This window comes from Artemia franciscana, chromosome 11, assembly GCF_032884065.1.
Source record: "Artemia franciscana chromosome 11, ASM3288406v1, whole genome shotgun sequence".
NCBI classification, from domain to species: domain Eukaryota; kingdom Metazoa; phylum Arthropoda; class Branchiopoda; order Anostraca; family Artemiidae; genus Artemia; species Artemia franciscana.
Window position 1 is genome coordinate 11596716 of NC_088873.1, and position 19950 is coordinate 11616665.

Here is a 19950-nt window from a genome sequence, read left to right on the forward strand (position 1 = left end):
CAACTTCCAGGACTTGGTGAGAGGGATGTTCAACTGACCAAAAAACAAAAGGTTAATACTACTGCTGCTAGTAGTACTACCGCTATTCAATACAATTCAGCAACATCAATACTACTACTGTGACAACTATTACAACTATGCCTAAGGGCATGAAGGGGAACTTTTCAGGAAATTTTGAGGGGGAAAGATGAACTGAATTAGAATAGGCGCTATGTATGCAGGTTGTCAAAAGGGTGTAACAGCAATATCTTAAGAACACTTAGGTGCGTGAAATTGAAATTAACAGGGCTTGTTGGGATGGATGTTGAACTAACCAAAAGAAAATATTCGCATCCTAATGCTTCTGCTTCTACTCATACTGTTATTACCGTTACTATTATTATTCCCTCTATTACTGCTACTGCCACCAAAGCTTTGGCTACAACAATTAATTCTACAGCTACTACTACTACTACTACTGCTGCTATTAAAACTAAGGACATTAAGACGATAAATTTGGGATATATGGAAGCTGTATGGACCTAAATCGAAACACACTATGCCCACACAGGCTGTCAAGTAAACGCATCAGAAATGCTTCAGGAATGGTTGATGGTATGCATTAAGCTGAAACTTTCAGTGTGTGCTGAAGGGATGTTGAAGAAACCAAAGGTGCTATGCCCATACTGCTACTAACGCTGCTACAACTTTTGCTACTGCACAAACTAAGGGTATTAAGGTGCATCTTTTGAGGAATGTTTAGGTGGATGTAGAATTAAATAAAAAAAAATATATGAGCATGTGGACTTTGAACTTTCAAAAAGGTGACAAAGCAATATCTGAAGAACAAATTACATTACTAGTTTAGACCTTTAAGGTAAGTTGTGGGGGATTTTGACCAAGCCAGAAGGAACGATATGCATGCTCAAATGAGCAAAAATTAACATGAGTAGGGCTGATAACCCCCATGCCTTCTCAGGACCAAAACACAATTTGCGCTTTACTGAAAAAAAAAACAACAAAACAAATGACCGTGAATTGTTTTATTTTAGTTTAATAGACATATACTGATATTTATTCTTTAAAAGATAATTTTCTATTTATGAAAGTGAGAAAATTGAAAAAATTTCAAACGTATTCTGTTTTCAGAAAATCGCAAATTGTTTTCTGGTCTTGAGAAGGCATAGGGGTTGTCAGCCTTAGTCATGTTAATTTTTGCTCGTTTTGGTTGGACTTGGCTATTTATTGCAATTTCTGTTCGTTTTGAGATTCATTTATTTATTGGTAGTGGTTTGTGATAGTGTTACGCTTGGAAGATTACTTGACTTTATTTTTGCTCATTCTTGGCTTAACGGAGCTCTTTACTTTTCTTCAAAAAACTTGTTGTGTGAAAAAAGTTTTATTAAATAATACAAAAAAATTGATATCTGCCCCTTCCGTTTAATGATGATTTACCTCAACAATTACCCCAAGTCTTGATTGGCTATGTTTTTTAAAGTACCAAGGACAGTGGAAATGAAATCTGATTTTTTGAATAGATGGATCGATGAATCTTAAAAAAATGAGAAAAATAGAAAATTCAATCTTTAATGAATAATACCTCGCAATACGGAAACACAGTTTTTGGTAGTAGCAGGCACCAAATAAGAAAAAAGAAGAAAAAAGGGTGAAAAATAAGCTAATGGCACAAAATAGGGTGCATATTTCCTTTGAAGGTGTAGTTATCTTTGTAAATCAACAGATTGTTAACGTTTACTTTCTACAAGTGGAAAGCCTTGCCAATTTTAACTAATTAAATTTACTTATTTATTTTTACGGGTCAAAGTGGTAAAACCGAAGAAAATGTAGTAGTGCACTAAAAAATTCCTAATTTCTAAAACACAGTGAGAAAATTCTTAGAAATTTATGGTTTCAGGCATGAATAGACGTAAGATGGGTCGTGACAAAAAGCTTTTTTTAGTCCTAGATAGCCTACTTCAATAAAACGACCTAAATACTTAACAAAATTATTCCCAAAAGAAATAAATCTTAGGAGGTCTAGTTACTGAACTTCACATCTATTAGACGTCGTGAGAAAGGGGGGAGGAATTCAAATTTAGAATAATTTCTGTTCGTTTTATGCTAAAATCTAAGTGTAGCTAGGCCATGTCTTATGGATGAAGGATTGTCAAACATTATGTTTTTGACAACCCATCTTCGGCCAAAGGAAAAGCAGGTCGCCTCCTAACGGGGTAGTAAGAGGTCACACAAAAGGATCTAAGGAGATTGGGACTCCATGGGAAGGGAAATAAGTGAAGCTTTGGATAGAATAGAGTGGAGAAGGAGCATGCGGACTGTGTTGGTCTCAGACGCGTTGGTTCTGCAGCGAGCTGATAGTAGTAGTAGCAGTAATAGTGAGATGCAACGTATAGATTTGCAGATTAAGCAAAAATGGAATATCTATCATGCGCAAGTGAAGGTAACGCCGAGATAAGGAATAACTGTACCCACAATCTAAATGTCTCTCGTAGAAATTTCAAAAAGGGGAAACATCAGTGCTAACCATGCAAAACAAGATTTGGTTGTTTTTCAAGATGCAGGAAAGTAAGCATACAGTTCAGGGTTTTTGACGATAGTAGCTTCAATTCGAAAGCTCTTCTTCGAAATTCTTCAAAAATTTATTCTGTAACAACAATGTATTTTTGTGTTATATCCGAATAACAATTATTGTTTCTGGATTAGCGTTAATTGAGAAAATTTTTCACTACAACTTATATTTAAATTTCGGTTACTATGGGCCCTGGTCCACCATTTACTATATTACAGCCGCTACAACAACCGTGATTAGACCTATTTTTATCTCAAATACTTTTTTCTTAACAAGGAACTAGAGGATTCCGCAGAGCAACATTCAGTTTCTTGAAAAGGAGAGTTTAAGTTGAAGCACTGACTTTTGGTGCCATTTGACACTTCCAAAAGCCGTCGTAGTTAGGCAAAACCGGATTTAACATCACTCAGCCGGCTTCACCTATACACAGCTTTAGAGACACAAATGAATAGGTATCTATTTTCAAGGTTAAAGCGCCTATTTTTCAAAGATTTGTCTGTTTCATATAACCTCCAGATAAGTGAACTTAAAACGAGTATAAACCACAAATTCACTTATTCGTGACTTATTGGTCTGACACAACAACGGCTTCATTAATCGATCTTTTTTCTCACTTTTTATTACATAATCCGAAGTTTGAAATATCAAATATCTTTTTGGATTTTTTTTAAGCTACTTTCCTAGAGTTTCGCAATTGGCATTGAAGGAGATCGTAGCATGAAAATCTAATTCATTGATGAATTTAGGATATATTTATGACATTCACACTGAAAATCCATTGCGTTTCAATGGTTTCTGTGTTTACTAATAGGGAAAAGTGGGATGAGTTTAGCTATGCTGATATCACATATGAAGCGAAGACTATGGACAAATTACTTGGCAGAAGACTGCAGATAGCATTTCTTTTTTTTTCGCGAGCTCCTCGTGCCTTTTCTTTATGCCACCACCAAAGGCTTCCTTTGCATACTGAAGTGAACACTATGGGCGCACTAATTAGGAATAAACTGCACATAGCATGTGTTTTCCCGAGCTGCTCGTGCCTTTTTTTTTCATGCCACCAGCGAAGGTTTCCTTCGCACACTGGAGTGAACACTATGGACGTACTAATTGGTAACAGACTCCACCTAGCATGTGTTTTCCCGAGCTGCTCGTGCCTTTTTTTTTCATGCCACCAGCGAAGGTTTCCTTCGCACACTGGAGTGAACACTATGGACGTACTAATTGGTAACAGACTCCACCTAGCATGTGTTTTCCCGAGCTGCTCGTGCCTTTTTTTTTCATGCCACCAGCGAAGGTTTCCTTCGCACACTGGAGTGAACACTATGGACGTACTAATTGGTAACAGACTCCACCTAGCATGTGTTTTCCCGAGCTGCTCGTGCCTTTTTTTCATGTCACCAGCAAAAGTTTCCTTCGCACACTGGAGTGAAAAATATGGACGTACTAATTGGTAACAGACCGCACCTAGCATGTGTTTTCCCGAGCTGCTCGTGCCTTTTTTTCATGTCACCAGCGAAAGTTTCCTTCGCACACTGGAGTGAAAAATATGGACGTACTAATTGGTAACAGACCGCACCTAGCATGTGTTTTCCCGAGCTGATCTATTTGACTAACCCTGTCTATTTGCTCCAGTAACTGTAATTAAAATTCATCTGAGTCACTAGTATCTCCGTCAGTCGGTTCTACAGGGCCATATACTACTATAACTGATATCCTGAGCTCTTTAGTCATAAAATGAGCAATTACTATTCTATTATTAATACCTTACCAACCTAAACAAGACTTTGCAGTTTCCTCATTCATCATGAGCTCCACTCCATGTCTATGTACCCCATCCTTCCTACTTGAGCAATAAATTCTATATCATTTAATTTCATGCTTCCTACCCCTGGAATATAAGTTTCTGAAACTCCTAATAAGTCCGGCTCGAATCGTCAGAATGCGTCAGGTAAAATGTCGATACGATAGTCATTTTTTAACGTCATTCCAAATTCCAATTTTCATGTTCTTTAAATCATTTATATTATTTTGGCCTGAGAAAAAGCAATGATCCTGGATACCAAGGTAGGACGGAGATCATCATATCTTCTCAAGTCTACACCGAAGCGCTTAGAACTGGACAGCAAGAAGTCCTTGGAACCTCCAGTATGAATGGAAGCTTTGTGCAATCCTGGGCTCGTTGAGGTCAGAACATGATTTTTATCACTTGGCGATGCTCTTCTATCAACAGGAGTCAAAATCCTGCACAGACAGTCTCAAGCGTATTACATCCGACTCATTATATATCCATGCCTACAAATGTTACGCTAATACGGGGAGGCAACCCAGAGTAGATAAATAAGCTAGGAAGAGATTTCTTAGCCCGAAAACACCCGTTAAAACAGACCAAGTCCAGAAGAATCATCCATTAATCAGGATTCCGTGCGAATGCTGTGTTGTATACTAGGCTATAATTTACCTCAGGGGCACCACTCCTCAAGGGGGAACAGAGTTGACCGCAAGGTCCTCAGTCTCGCAGGTACCCTGAAGGGGTCGAGGAAGCCCTTTGAAGAGGCCGTTGTCCATGGATATAAATCTTACGCCCAGTCGCACTTTTCCTCCTATAGAGGATCCCCCCGCGATGGTGTTCGGCATCACCATGCAGTTTAACCCATTACTGGGAGAAGGTTTGTAACTCACGGACGTATGAATACACTGGGTACATTTGAGGGGCCTATTTCCTCCGCCATCGGTATTTATGGCCCCTACCCACTGTAATCTTTAATAGAAGGCAAAAAATTAACTCGATATGAGGAGAGGCGAGAAGTCAGAGCCATGAAAATTGCTAGAGTTGACTTGAGTATTTAAAAATGAATCCTAGCAAATCATTATCGGTTTTTCAACAAGGTTTGAAAGCCATAAGGAATTAGACCCGTGATGGCTATTTCCCTGCTTGCGTACGGCAATACGCCGACTACTACTACTACTACTACTACTACTAACAACTCACTGAAGCACCAAGCCGCGCGAGGCCAACACAAACACTCGGGATCATCTTTTACTCTAAGCAATTCAAAGCATCCCATAGTTTTACTGGATCAATTTTGAAAGTCTTTTTTCACTGCTTGGTCCAATCATATGCTTTTTGTTGTCCTATTGTGTGGATGTTAACTTTTCATTCGCTTTTAAAACCATTTTCTAAGGTTTACAATTAAGCTAGGAGCCTCATTGAGGAAACTAATCGTTCATGAGTTACCACTTTACTCAATTTTGAATCATTGTATATTTTTTCGTGTGTATATTTTACTTTTTCTCAGCTTCCTTGTGACCTCCCCCGGCCCAAAAGTTTTCTGTCTTCTTTTACCTCTGATACGGAAAAATCATATTCAAATTCCTTTTTTTCCTTCTGCAAGGTCAAAATTCATCCTGTAATGGCAAGTCATATTGTAGGAAATAAGATGCCTGAATAAGCTCGAATGTGTCACTCTTACAGGTTATCCCAACTTTTTTGTTTGAAGTTTTTGGCTTCTTAGAAGTTTTTTTTCTATATTAACTTTTGCGCAGGATTTATTAGATACTATATAATCTACCTAATCTGTTTAACTTTTGCATTCTACATTTTTTTCTCTCTCTGTAAATTAGTAAAAGATTTTTTTCATTGATTAAGGGACTCGTATGTCTTCCCCCTTTTTACAAGCTAAGGAGCCTTTATGGGAATAGTATAGTGTTTTATTGTATGTCTATTAAATCATGAATAAATCTTATTTTATATCATTCAACAACAAGACACAAATTTTACAAAGGAATTCATTGGTCTTACCACCGAACTAACAGAGTAAACTTTCAACCGTGGCAACGCATTTCAGTATCAGCTTATGTACCCTCTGACCAGGCGAGGACTTACCAACTGGCTCACTTGGCCTGGGCCTAGAGGCACAATAAATTATCACTTAACAGAAACTGGACTGCTGTGATTTATCGTCAAAGTGCCAGATGCAGTCAGCCGCCGTGCTGCCTACTCACAGAAAATTTATTTTAAAACAATACAGAAATTCCATGGCCACTTATAACTGTCAGATGCCACCCGAAAATTGCAGTTGAGCGTCCGGTATCACCTCTCTTTTATTACTTCTGGTTCATGAATTGCGTTCTGTTCAGTGCTTCAGCTATTCTTGAATTTTCAGGAATTTCCCAAAAAAATCGGCGGAGTGCCAGATGCACTAAACCGCCGCGCTGCCTACTCACAGAAAATTTATTTTAAAACAATACAGAAATTCCATGGCCACTTATAAACTGTCAGATGCCACCCGAAAATTGCAGTTGAGCGTCCGGTATCACCTCTCTTTTATTACTTCTGGTTCATGAATTGCGTTCTGTTCAGTGCTTCAGCTATTCTTGAATTTTCAGGAATTTCCCAAAAAAATCGGCGGAGTGCCAGATGCACTAAACCGCCGCGCTGCCTACTCACAGAAAATTTATTTTAAAACAATACAGAAATTCCATGGCCACTTATAAACTGTCAGATGCCACCCGAAAATTGCAGTTGAGCGTCCGGTATCACCTCTCTTTTATTACTTCTGGTTCATGAATTGCGTTCTGTTCAGTGCTTCAGCTATTCTTGAATTTTCAGGAATTTCCCAAAAAAATCGGCGGAGTGCCAGATGCACTCCACCGCCGCGCTGCCTACTCACAGAAAATTTATTTTAAAACAATACAGAAATTCCATGGCCACTTATAAACTGTCAGATGCCACCCGAAAATTGCAGTTGAGCGTCCGGTATCACCTCTCTTTTATTACTTCTGGTTCATGAATTGCGTTCTGTTTAGTGCTTCAGCTATTCTTGAATTTTCAGGAATTTCCCAAAAAAATCGGCGGAGTGCCAGATGCACTCCACCGCCGCGCTGCCTACTCACAGAAAATTTATTTTAAAACAATACAGAAATTCCATGGCCACTTATAAACTGTCAGATGCCACCCGAAAATTGCAGTTGAGCGTCCGGTATCACCTCTCTTTTATTACTTCTGGTTCATGAATTGCGTTCTGTTTAGTGCTTCAGCTATTCTTGAATTTTCAGGAATTTCCCAAAAAAATCGGCGGAGTGCCAGATGCACTAAACCGCCGCGCTGCCTACTCACAGAAAATTTATTTTAAAACAATACAGAAATTCCATGGCCACTTATAAATTGTCAGATGTCATCGAAAATTGCAGCTGAGCGTTTGGTATCACCTCTCTTTCATTACTTTTGGTTCATGAATTGCGTTCTGTTCAGTGCTTCAGCTATTCCTGAATTTTCGGGGGTTTCCTCGAAAATCTCTCAAAAACGGAGCGGCGAAAATACATGGGCCTAGAAGCGTCAAAGCTTTAAATCCGCCCTACGATGAAACTCTAATCCAGTGCTATTAAATGAATCCAGTTATTATGGGCCGTGGACGTTATTATATTACTAAATTTCAGCTACCGTTGCAACCATGACTATGTTCAAAAGGGAAAACCGTGGAATTTGTTTCAAGGCAGATTTCAGCAAAAAGGATAATCAAATTATTTTAAGTTTTGCTTTTTACTATTCAATCAAGCTTTACCGTTATTATCCAGGGAATGAAAAATGTATCTTGCCTTACTATGGAGTTAAATATGGCATCAGCCGTATTATCGTTTCTTTTAACGTATACCTGTAGAACTTAGTTTTTTCAATCCTTGCGAGCATGACGCGAGTTTAAATTTTGAGTTGCTTCCTTTTAAGGGTTTGATTGTCAGCAAAGCCCATTTCAATAGATTTTTTTTCAAATTTTAAAAATTCATGGGCACAATTTTTCAAAAAAAAACAAACTTGCGAAATGTTTTCCAGAGGGCAGAAAAATAATTTTAAGAAGGATTTCCTCTGCCAAAGAACATATCATGGTATTGTCTGAGTATTTACGTTTTTTTTTGCATATTGGGGGGGGGGAGAATTTCTTTTCCACTTCCAATCCCCTTCTATGGGTAGTCATGGTTGTTATTTAACTTGAGCTAGTGTGCTCAAACTGAAATTGGCTTGGACACTGGGAAGTGGGTTCAATTCATGTGAATTAAATATATATTTTGTTTAAATTTTAATATAGTGTATCTTAACCGTGTTCGATTTTAAAAGAAACCCTTGTCGACAAACGATGAATTTTTCTTTTAAAACAATATTTCCGCCATGTTTTCAACAAGGGGAGAATCCCATCCATCGTTGAATGAAAGCATTACTTACATTGAACATCCTCGAAGATAGCCATTTTTTCCAATATTTTTGTAGATTTTGAACGCCTCATTTTTATTCGCCAGAGCGCTACTATTTCCAATTTTCAACTAAAAAGAAAACCTATAGATGCCTAACACTAATTTTATTGAAACAGTTCCTTTTTTTCAGTCATATGGAGAAAACTAAACCAATTAGGACTCTTTTTTATAATTTTACTTGATGTAATTTCCGCAAAAAAACTACAAATAATAATTAATTCCTTCAAGAGCATTAATTTTAGCGAAAAAAATAATTGTAATTTTAGCCAAAGATCCGACATTTTTATGGCATTTTACTTTTACATAGTTCGAATCCGCCTGGTATTAGAAAAAAAAATATTTGTCTGCGACTAAAAGTAGAACCATAAAAGAATTAAATAAAACAGTAATGATGGCCTTTTACGGTGTCAGTAAAGCTAATAAACATTTCCTACCGCAATGTTCATCCCGCTCACAAAACAATTAGCTCTTTTCAAATATTTTTTCAAGCAAATAATTTGAATTGTTGAGACGTGGAGCTATGAAGTAGCTAAGTTAAAAAAAAATTACTTTGCTATAAAGAATCCTCCTGTGATTTTTTTTGTTTTAATCTTTACCAAATTATCACCTTTCATTCATTCCTCGACTGACGTCTTAGAATTGTTTTGTTATTGGCTAAACTTAGCTGACTTTTTTGGAAAAGTTGAACGAAGGTCTCACTTCTTTCAAAACATGAGAAAATGGACAAGTTCATGGGAGGGTAACGGTTTAGTAGCTTTATTGACTCCGTAAGAGATCTACTTTAATGCACTTAGCTAAAACAGCAAAAAAATGCTTGTGGTTTTATACTGATTGTCTCCCAGTCGAATTTCTCAAAGATTTAAATACTGAAAGGATACACAGCACAGTATAACAAGGCTCAAGCGCAAGGAAATCCTTCGGGTCTGACGTCCCCTGATATATCCAGATCTTATAATTCTTCTCATAGAATCCGAGATTTTATGTAGGCTTATAAAATCTGGAAAGAACATTTTATGGAAATAGAAGCCACCTTTTTTTTAACTAGCCTTTGACTACTTGTGTCAAGAACGTTGTTGTGATGTATATAAAATGAACATTTACTTAGATAATCTTATTCAAACTTGTTCCCTACCTTTATTCCTGTTCGAAGATTGATTACAATCTATCAAATAAATAAACAAATAGAAAATTTGTTGTTATTCATTCATAATTTTTACAGGCCGGTAAGTGAGCATTTATTTTGGGGAGCGTTTTGCGAGGGCAAAAGAGCAGCCAAAAATACGAGAGAATTATGGAAAATTCGGAAAAATCTATTGATTTCATCCTGTGTAGCCTACTCAAGTTTTCTTCAGCTTACCCCAAAAAACATCTGTAACAGGGTTCTCAGTCTCGCAACAGCCTGGGGAAAATATTCTGAAATTGAAAAAAAAAAAAATCCGAGATATATTCACAGGATTAACTTCTGCTGATACTAACAACTCACTGTGGCACTAAACCGCCTGAGGCCAACACAGCTTTGCACGGCCCTCCTCCACCCCAATCTGTTCAAAATTTCCCTTGTTTCACTGCCCCAAAATATTCCCAGTTCCTTTGAATCCGTTCCTAATGACGTCGTCCCGCCCTATTTGGGGAAGATCTTCTTTTCGTTGGGCCTTAAATGGATGGCCGAAAAGAACAATCTTTTGCAATCTCTTCTCCCTCATTCACAAACCGTCTCCTAACCATCTCAAATTTTTATTACAGCCCTAGAATACAGGATAGGACCACATTTTTCGTACAGCTTAGTGTTCGTAATACAGTGAGTCAATGGATACCCAACCTCTGGAAAATATCTAGTAAATCCTCTTTCGTCTTCCAAAACACCCACGTTTCAGAACCATACTTGGCTATTGCCATTACTGTAGCTTCTAATATTCTAATCTTGGTTCGCAGTCTTATCTTTCTATTCTTTCGAACTTTTTTAAACTGTGAAACATACCCTATTCCTTGGCTATTCTACTTCTAACTTCTTCACTGCGCCCACGATCTTTACTAATAATACTACTATGGTAAGAGAAGCTATCCACTTGATCAATCTTTTCCTTACCCAACATCACCTCTTTAGCTTCATTTATTCCCAGTCTAAGCGACTTAGTCTTCTTATCATTAATTTTCAAACCTATTCTTGCACCAATAACTCGCAAAACTTCCAAAAGCTCATTCATTTGCTAACATTTTCATGTAGGGAGCTTAAACCATCGGTTTATTCTATATCTGGGAGAGTTTTGCCTTCCCATGTGATTCAATGTTTTCCCGTAGCAATTTTTTGAATGAGAATTCCAGAAAATGTTTTTTCAAAATATAGGGGTATGACCCCCCCCCCCCCAAAAAAAAAGTGGATCTGTTTTTGTTTTTTATCTACAGTTTTTCAGTTCTACCTGCAGCTAAACAATTTTCTGTTTTATGATACCATTTTTCATTCCCAAAACGCCCTTCCAAGGTATTTTAAGGTGGTTTCTATATATATTCTTTTTTTCTAGAAAAAAAGGACAGACACTGATGAAGCCTTCGGATACAGCCTCACCAAATAATTTTCAAGATTTTTTTTTCGACTTACCTAGTACAGGAGGCGATAATTGACACCGATTACACCTATTCCCAAATCAAAAAGCTATAAATCTGAAAATCACGTATATACCACATAAAACTAATACATAGTTTATAAATATATTACTTTCCTTTTCAAAGACACGGGAGCTTTGAGGTTTGAAAGTGAAATAACAAAGTTGAAATAGCTTAACCTTAGACAATACATCCTGTCAAAATCAAGGCTAAAAGTTCTTAATGTGTAATTAGCAGAAACGTGTGAGAAGTCAGAGCATGTTTGTGTTGTTTTTATTCGCCTTTAATTGCGCTGATTTAGTTATAAAAGAAGCGTGCAATCATTAATCACGACTCATTTTTAGTTTAATTGTAAGAATTCGCGACTGTGTTACTTTCTTTCTGTTATGCTTGCTGATTTGATTAATTTTGTAGCAGTGGGCAGCTTAGTTTTTGTTGCTATTATTTGTCAAATTACTATAAATACAACAGGTATTCAATTTGTACTTAAAAGGTGCAAAATTGCTATCTAAAAGGCAAAGAAATGCATAAAAACAGCATGAATGGAACACGGGGAGACGATAAGTAGCGTTTCACAAAACTGTTCAGGTATTTCTGTAACTAGAAAGTCTTCTGATGCATAAAGGACCTTAATTCGCTGGTCATCTTGCAACATTCTGCTGTTATTATTTTGATTCTAAAGGAGGATAATTTTGCTCTATTTTGCTATATTATATTATATTATATTTTGCTCTATTTGCTCTATATTATATTTTGCTCTATTTGCTATATTATAATTTTGCATCTTGCAACATTCTGCTGTTATTATTTTGATTCTAAAGGAGGATAATTTTGCTCTATTTTGCTATATTATATTATATTATATTTTGCTCTATTTGCTCTATATTATATTTTGCTCTATTTGCTATATTATAATTTTGCATCTTGCAACATTCTGCTGTTATTATTTTGATTCTAAAGGAGGATAATTTTGCTCTATTTTGCTATATTATATTTTGCTCTATTTGCTCTATATTATATTTTGCTCTATTTGCTATATTATAATTTTGCATCTTGCAACATTCTGCTGTTATTATTTTGATTCTAAGGAGGATAATTTTGCTCTATAACAGGTGCGTCACTTAGGGGGGGGGAGAAGGGGCCAATTTATAATCCCTCTCCCCTTGATTTAGAGAATATCATTTTTAGGTCATTTCGTTTCAAAACAATAGATAAAAAGCCACAGGATTACCTCTCTCCCTTGATTTCGAAAATAAATTTTTCTCCCCTTAAAGTTTTGTATACTTCAATCAAACAGTTTATGGTAACGAACTGTAAGTAAGGAGTGGCCAGGCTCAATAGTAACCAAAACTGTATAAAATGAAATTTTGATACCAATAGATACACCAAAAGAATTGGATTTTTATGCTGATTTTAAATATACAAGTTTCACCAAGTTTAGTTATACCCTTCAAAAGCTACGAGCCTCAGAAAATTTGCCTTATTTTCGATAAAAAGGGGAAGCGCCCCTTAAAAGTCATAATATTAATCAAAATCATGCCATCAGATTCAGCGTATCGGAGAACCCTACTCTAGAGGTTTCAAGCTCCTATATGCAAAAACGTGGAATTTTATATTTTTGCCGGAAGAAAAATCACGGATGCATTTTAATTTGTTGTTTTTTTCCAGAAGTTAGCGTATCAACCCAGTGGTCCTAGAATGTCGTGAGAAGCCTCATTCGAACGGAAATTAAAAGTTCTATCGGTCACCAAATTACAGGAGGGCAAATAGGCTCCCTCCCACGCTAATTTTTCCGAAGTCACCGGATTAAAATTTTGAGATAGCGATTTTGTTCAGCATAGTCGACAAATCTAACAACTATATTTTTTAGGACGACTTAATCCCCCCCCCCAGTCCCCGGTCGAGGGACTGAAATTTATGAGCTTTGCTTATTGTTTACATATAATATTGGTTATTTGGAAGTATGCAGACGTTTTCAGGTGGAATTAGAATTTTTCATGGGGGAAGAAAATTTTCCATGAAGGGGCGCCAGATTCCCAGCATTATTTAAAAAAACGATCAGAGATTAAATAAAAAGAAAACAAGTTTTTTCAGCTAAAAGTAAGGAGCAAAATTAAAACTTAAAACGAACAGAAACTATTGCATGAGGAAAGAAAAAGGTCAAAACGGGGTTTTTAAGGCCAAACGAAAATACTGAAGAAAACTAAGAAAATCGTTTTCTTTCTTTATGTTATGACAAGTCAATGTGGTTTAAGAAATTATCACGGATATGAGGGGGTTTTCCCCTTCGTCAATACCTCGCTCTTTATGCTAAAGAACTTAGTACTATTAGTACTATTAAAGAACTATTAGTACTATAAAGAACTATTAGTACTTTCAAAAGAGCTGTTTGTTCTAATTAAACGGCCTTTGTGAGTCAAGGGTCATTCTTAAAGAATTAGAACAAAATTCGAACTTTAGCGTAAAGAGTGAGGTATTGACAAGGGTACGAACACCCTCATATACATAATAAGTTCTGTTCATTTAAGTTGTGATGTTAATGCTTACATGCAGATGAAAAACTTTTTCTATTTAATTTCCTAAAGAAGCAACCACTAAATCCATTTATCCAAAATTAAACTACCACACACGCTTCATAAAATTTAGGATATTCAATAAGCTGACAATTTTACAAACACAAGCATGTCACATTTACATAATATTTTTAATTAAACACAGCCAAAGAGGATATTTGGAACTATTCAGCCATGCATCCAAAAGTCTACCAAAAGGTTTCGAGGTGTTTTCAAAATTCCACCAAAGCTAGGGTTGGAAGATAAGTTTAAGTTCTAAAGCCATGTATTCTTTCATCTTTTTGAAAGAAAGTTGGCCAAGTAATGTTAAAAACGGTCACCAAGGAATGCGTGCCTTCATGAGTAGGACCGCCCCTAGAGATAATTTTCCAGGCTCAAACCAATGAAAAAACTACCTGATATCAACAATAATTAGATCTACATTGCATGGGCAACGTGACGTGTTGCGGCAACCTTTGTTCAGCTTCACCGAGTAAAGTGTTGCGTGAGCAACACTTCGGTTTTATTTCCTCGCTTCGATTAAACGCTGAAGTTGTTAATCTGTAAGGATCTTAAAATAAATATTAGGTACACCAACTCGCAAAAGTTGCAAACCCCTCATTGCAACTAGTAAAAGTTGCAAACCCCTCATTGCTGATGATGATTGTAGCCTAACAGCCGATTATTACTTGCATGTCCCCTACATGTCTTAACACTGGAACCAAATTGGTCTTACCATCAAATTAAATAAAAAAACAAGTTTTTGTAACGGAAAGTAAGGAGCGACATTAAAACTTAAAACGAACAGAAATTACTCCGTATATGAAAGGGGCTTTTCCTTCTCAACGTCCCGCTCTTTACGCTAAAGTTTCTTACTGTTTTAAAAAGTAGAGTTAAGAGAAAGGGTCAAACTTTAGCGTAAAGAGCGAGGCGTTGAGGAGGAAAAGCCCCTTTCATATACGGAGTAATTTCTGTTCGTTTTAAGTTTTAATATCGCTCCTTACTTTCCGTTACAAAAACTTATTTTTTTTATTTAATTTCTGGATGTTTTTGAATTAATGCATGTTTTGATCCCTCCGCACATAAATAATTAAAACGAATTTTGCATATTAATTAATTACAATTAATCGGAAGATTTTGAGAAAAAACAAGCGAAGGAGGAGGTCTAGCTGCCCTCCAAGAAAAAGCAACTAGAACTTTTAATTTTTTACAAATGTTTTCATTGGCAAAAAATATCGTAACTTACGAATTAACTTACGTAACGAACTTCTATATTCGTATGTTTTTATTGCGTATATGAGGGGGTTCAACCCTCGTCGATACCTCGCTCTTTACACTAAAGCTTAGATTGTGTCCCATTTCCTTAAGAATGACCTCTGAATCACAAAGGCCGTAGAATAAATAGTTGAAATTACTAAAAATACTTTAGCGTAAAGAGTGAGGTATAACGAGGAGGTAAACCCCTCATATGCGTAATACTTTTTGTTCGTTTTAAGATTTAATGCTGCTCCTTACTTTCAGTAGAAAAAACTTTTCATATTTATTTTTCATTGTTTTTTCAAATAAAGCTAGAAAATCCTGCGCCCCCTTCATTGAAATTCTCTTCCCCCATGAGAAGTCTCTCCGTGGAAATATCCTCCCACGTAATACCCCCCCCTTAAATCTCCCCCATAAACCAAAAAAATCCTCCTGAAAACGTCTGTACACTTCCCACTAACCATTACTATATGTAATCACAGGTCAAAGGTTTCAACTTGCAGCCCCTCCCACGGAGACTGTGGGGGAGTAAGTCGTCCCTAAAGACATAGTTATTAGGTTTTTCGACTATGATGAATAAAATGGCTATCTCAGAATTTTGATCTGGCGACTTAGGGGGAAAAATGAGCGTACTAGGGGGCCTAGGTGCCCTCCAATTTTTTGGGTCACTTAAAAAGGGCATTAGAACTTTTAATTTCCGTTAGAATGAGCCCTTTTGCAAGATTCTAGGACCAATAAGTCGATACGATCACCCCTGAGGGAAAAAACAAACAAAAAAACAAACAAATAAACACGTATCCGTGATCTGTCTTCTGGCAAAAAATGCGAAATTCAACATTTTTGTAGACAGGAGCTTGAAACTTCTACAATAAGGTTCTCTGATATGCTGAATCTGATTGTGTGATTTTCGTTAAGATTGTAAGACTTTTAGGAGGTGAATCCCCCTAGATTCTAAAATGAGGCAAATTTTCTCAGGCTTGTAACTTTTGATGGGTATAACTGATCTTGATGAAAATTGTATATTTAAAATCAGAATTAAAATGTGGTGATTATGAGCTAACAGCCGACTGTTGCTTAAAACTCTCCTATATGTGTCACAATTGGTATCGACCTATTTTTGGATTCAGTGTGTACCTTACTATTGAAGTTGTCAACCCCTTTAGACTTTCATACTGGTATATCTCATGAAGGAATTTTTCTACCAAAAAATAGATGGCATGTACTTTGATCAGCTCATTAAGAGCTATCGACTTCCGTCGAAAAAAATCTATATGTCTTAGTTCAAAAGTTGACTTTTTTGCCGTAGGCCAAGTTTCTAACGTCATCACTTAGAAAGGAGCAAAGGATAAACTTTAATTTCTTTAGCAACGAGTGAACTTTTAAAGTTTAATAGGCAAATCTGATACCATTTCTATATCGACCAATTTTTAGTTTCAGTGCGTACCTTACTACTGAAGTTGTCAAACCCTTTAAACTTTCAAACTGATATATCTCATGAAGGAATTTTTCTACCAAAAACTGGATGACATATACTTTGATCAGCTCTAATATCATAAGCGAATGACCTAAAATAAGTCTGCTAAGTTTGAATTAAAACATAAGAAAAATATAATACCGTTTATAGGAGCCATCATAGCCGAGTTGATGGCACGCTGGAGTTGCAATCCTACGGCGTTGCCAATTTTTTGGCTTGGAGTGGGGGTTAGGGAGACCAGCCCCCCGTTCTGGGAAGCTTACGATCACACTAATTCCCATGAGACATTTGAATTTGAGGGGATCTGACCAGGTGGAAAACGCGAGGCAGGACCCCGAGGTCCTGGTATAAGGAGTAAGCAAGTGACTACTAATAGCATGCTAATAAATTAAAATCCATGGAATCATCTCAGATAAACCAATACTTAAAAAATATAGAGACAGTGAAAGAAAAAAGACATACAAAGAAAAAGATAAAAAAATAGAGGAAAAAATAGTTTGGGTCTGAAAATTTATGCACCAAGTTTCGTTTCAACTAATTTGAAGACTAAATCTTAATAGGTTAACATACCTTAATGTTGCCTCTGGGATCAAACCCATCGAATTGATTAATAAGCTCTAACATTGTTGTCTGGACTTCATTATCTCTGCCGGCGCCATCATCAGCACTTCTGGCTCCACCAATGGCATCAATTTCATCAAAGAAAATCAAACATGCTTCTCTGTTCTTGCCATCTCAAAAAGCTCTCTCAACATTCTTGCACCCTGAAAAAGAAGAAGATCCACCCTGAATAAGACAAAAAATTATGACTCACAGCTAATCTATTAAGTTTTGTTTCTAATTGTTGTACTAGATTTTTAAGCAACCTCACAAAAGAAACAACAAGAGAAACCCGAAAAGAAGATTACTGATTAAAACTGCACGAATCATAGGAAAGGATTTTTATACTGAAAGGAGAGATAGTGGATTAACAAAAAGGGAGCAGACCGTACAGTGGAAATACATAATAGGATTTCGGTCTTTGCTTCTGTGTTTCAGTATGGATAATTTTATTATTTCGTTTCATAAATATCAGTTCTTCCTTCTTTATATCAGTTCTCTGCTTCTAAAATATCTGGGATGATAAAAGTTCTCATTAAGAGCTATCAGCTTCCGTCAAAGAAAAATTATGTCTTACTTCAAAAGTTAACTTTTTTGCCGTAGGCCAAGTTTCTAACGTCATCACTTAGAAAGAAACAAAGGATAAACTCTAATTTCTTTAGCAATGAGAGAACTTTTAAAGTTTAAGAGGCACATCTAATACCAATGTCTCAACCGCAATCCCAAGTGCAAAGAAGAGGTAAGAGCTCATATGGCACTTGTGACGAGGCAAGAAGAGCTAAGAGCCAAGAGCTCAAATGGTATGAGCTCTAACAAAATTCTAAGAATCAATAGATTGATTTAAAAGGAAAATCAGAGGCTTAATGACGGTCAGGATTTAAAATAAGAGCTCGGAGTCACGATGTCCTTCTAAATATCAAAATTCATTAAGATCCGATCACCCACTCGTAAGTTAAAAATACCTCATTTTTTCTTAATTTTCCTCTCCCTTTAGCCCCCCAGACGGTCTAATCTGGGAAAACGACTTTATCAAGTCAATTTGTGCAGCTCCCTGACACGCCTACCAATTTTCATCGTCCTAGCACGTCCAGAAGCACCAAACTCGCCAAATCACTAAACTCCTCCCCCCAACGACCCCCAAAGAGAGCGAATCCAGTACGGTTACGTCAATCACGTTTCAAGGATATTTGCTTATTCTACCAACAAGCTTCATCCCGATTCCTCCACTCCAAGTGTTTTCCAAGATTTCCCCCTCCAACTCCCCCCAATGTCAAAAGATTTGGTCGGAATTTAAAATTAGAGCTTTAAAGCACAAGATCCTTCTAAATATCAAATTTCATTAATATCTGGTCACCCTTTCGTTAGTTACAAATGCCTTATTTTCCCAAATTACCCCCCCCCCCAACTCCACCAAAGAGAGCAGATCCGGTCCGATTATGTCAGCCACGTATCTTAGACAGGTTTTTATTCTTCCCATCCAGTTTCATCCTGATCTCTCCGCTTTAAGTATTTTCTAAGATTTCCGGTCCCCCCCAACTCCCCCCCCCAATGACGCTGGATCCGGTTGAGATTTAAAATAAGAGATCTAAGTTACGAGATCTTTCTAAATATGAAGTTTCATGAAGATCCGATCACTCCTTCGTAAGTTAAAAATACGTATTTTTTTCTAATTTTTCGGAATTAACCCCCCCCCCCCCCAATAGAGCAGATCCATTTCAATTATGCAAATCACGTATCTAAGACTTCTGCTTATTTTTCCCACCAAGTTTCATCCTGATCCCTCCAATCTAAGCGTTTTCCATGATTTCAGGTCCCTCCCCCCAATGTCACCAGATCCGGTTGGGATTTAAAATAAGAGCTTTGAGACACGATATCCTTCTAAATATCAAATTTCATTGAGATCCGATCACCCGTTCGTAAGTTAAAAATACCTCATTTTTTCTAATTTTTGGAATTAACCAGGCCCCCCCCAAATACCCCAAAGAGAGCGGATCCGTTCCAGCTATGTCAATCATGTATCTAGGACTTGTGCTTATTTTTCCCACCAAGTTTCATCCCGATCCCTCCACTCTAAGTGTTTTCCAAGATTTTAGGTTTGCCCCTCCCAACTCCCCCCCCCCCATGTCACCAGATCCGGTCGGGATTTAAAATAATAGCTCTGAGACACGATATCCTTCCAAACATTAAATTTCATTAAGATCTGATCAACCGTTCGTAAGTTAAAAATACTTCACTTTTTTCTATTTTTTCCAAATTAACGGGCCTCCCACTCCCCCTCAGATGGTCAAATCGGGAAAACGACTATTTCTAATTTAATCTGTTCTGGTCCCTGATACGCCTGCCAAATTTCATCGTCCTAGCTTACCTGGGAGTGCCTAAAGTAGCAAAACCGGGACCGACAGACAGACCGACAGAATTTGCGATTGCTACATGTCACTTGGTTAATACCAAGTGCCATAAAAACCGAATGATAAACTCAGCTGAAATCACGGACAGAAATGGGTAGAAACAATAGATTTTTGGCCCAAGGCAAGAGTTCTACGAAGTTTTCCAAAATGCAAAGTCATGTTCAGCAATCCGGCCTAAGGTCCACACTTTTCATAAAAACTACAGAGGTTAGACCCTTACCACTTCCTAGGAATAAGCTAAATCAAGGT

General features: G+C 37.0%; 1 protein-coding gene and 1 pseudogene across 3 annotated transcripts in view; both read right to left on the minus strand.

Annotated features, from left to right (window-relative positions):
* The window catches only part of LOC136032806 (uncharacterized), a 60524-nt gene extending 43115 nt beyond the window's left edge, over positions 1-17409 (minus strand). The window contains exon 1 of one of the 3 annotated variants that reach the window (XM_065713202.1): positions 17264-17409. Coding sequence is in view for 1 of the 3 variants with exons in the window: in XM_065713197.1 (XP_065569269.1) it covers positions 8781-8841 (61 nt within the window). In the remaining 2 variants the exon portion in view is untranslated. Of the gene's footprint in view, positions 1-8780; positions 8901-11405; positions 11544-17263 lie in introns of those variants that run through there. The other 2 variants (XM_065713201.1, XM_065713197.1) reach the window with 2 other exon arrangements.
* LOC136033402 (U5 spliceosomal RNA) lies at positions 5301-5366 on the minus strand (annotated as a pseudogene).
* Positions 17410-19950: the final 2541 nt, after the last annotated feature.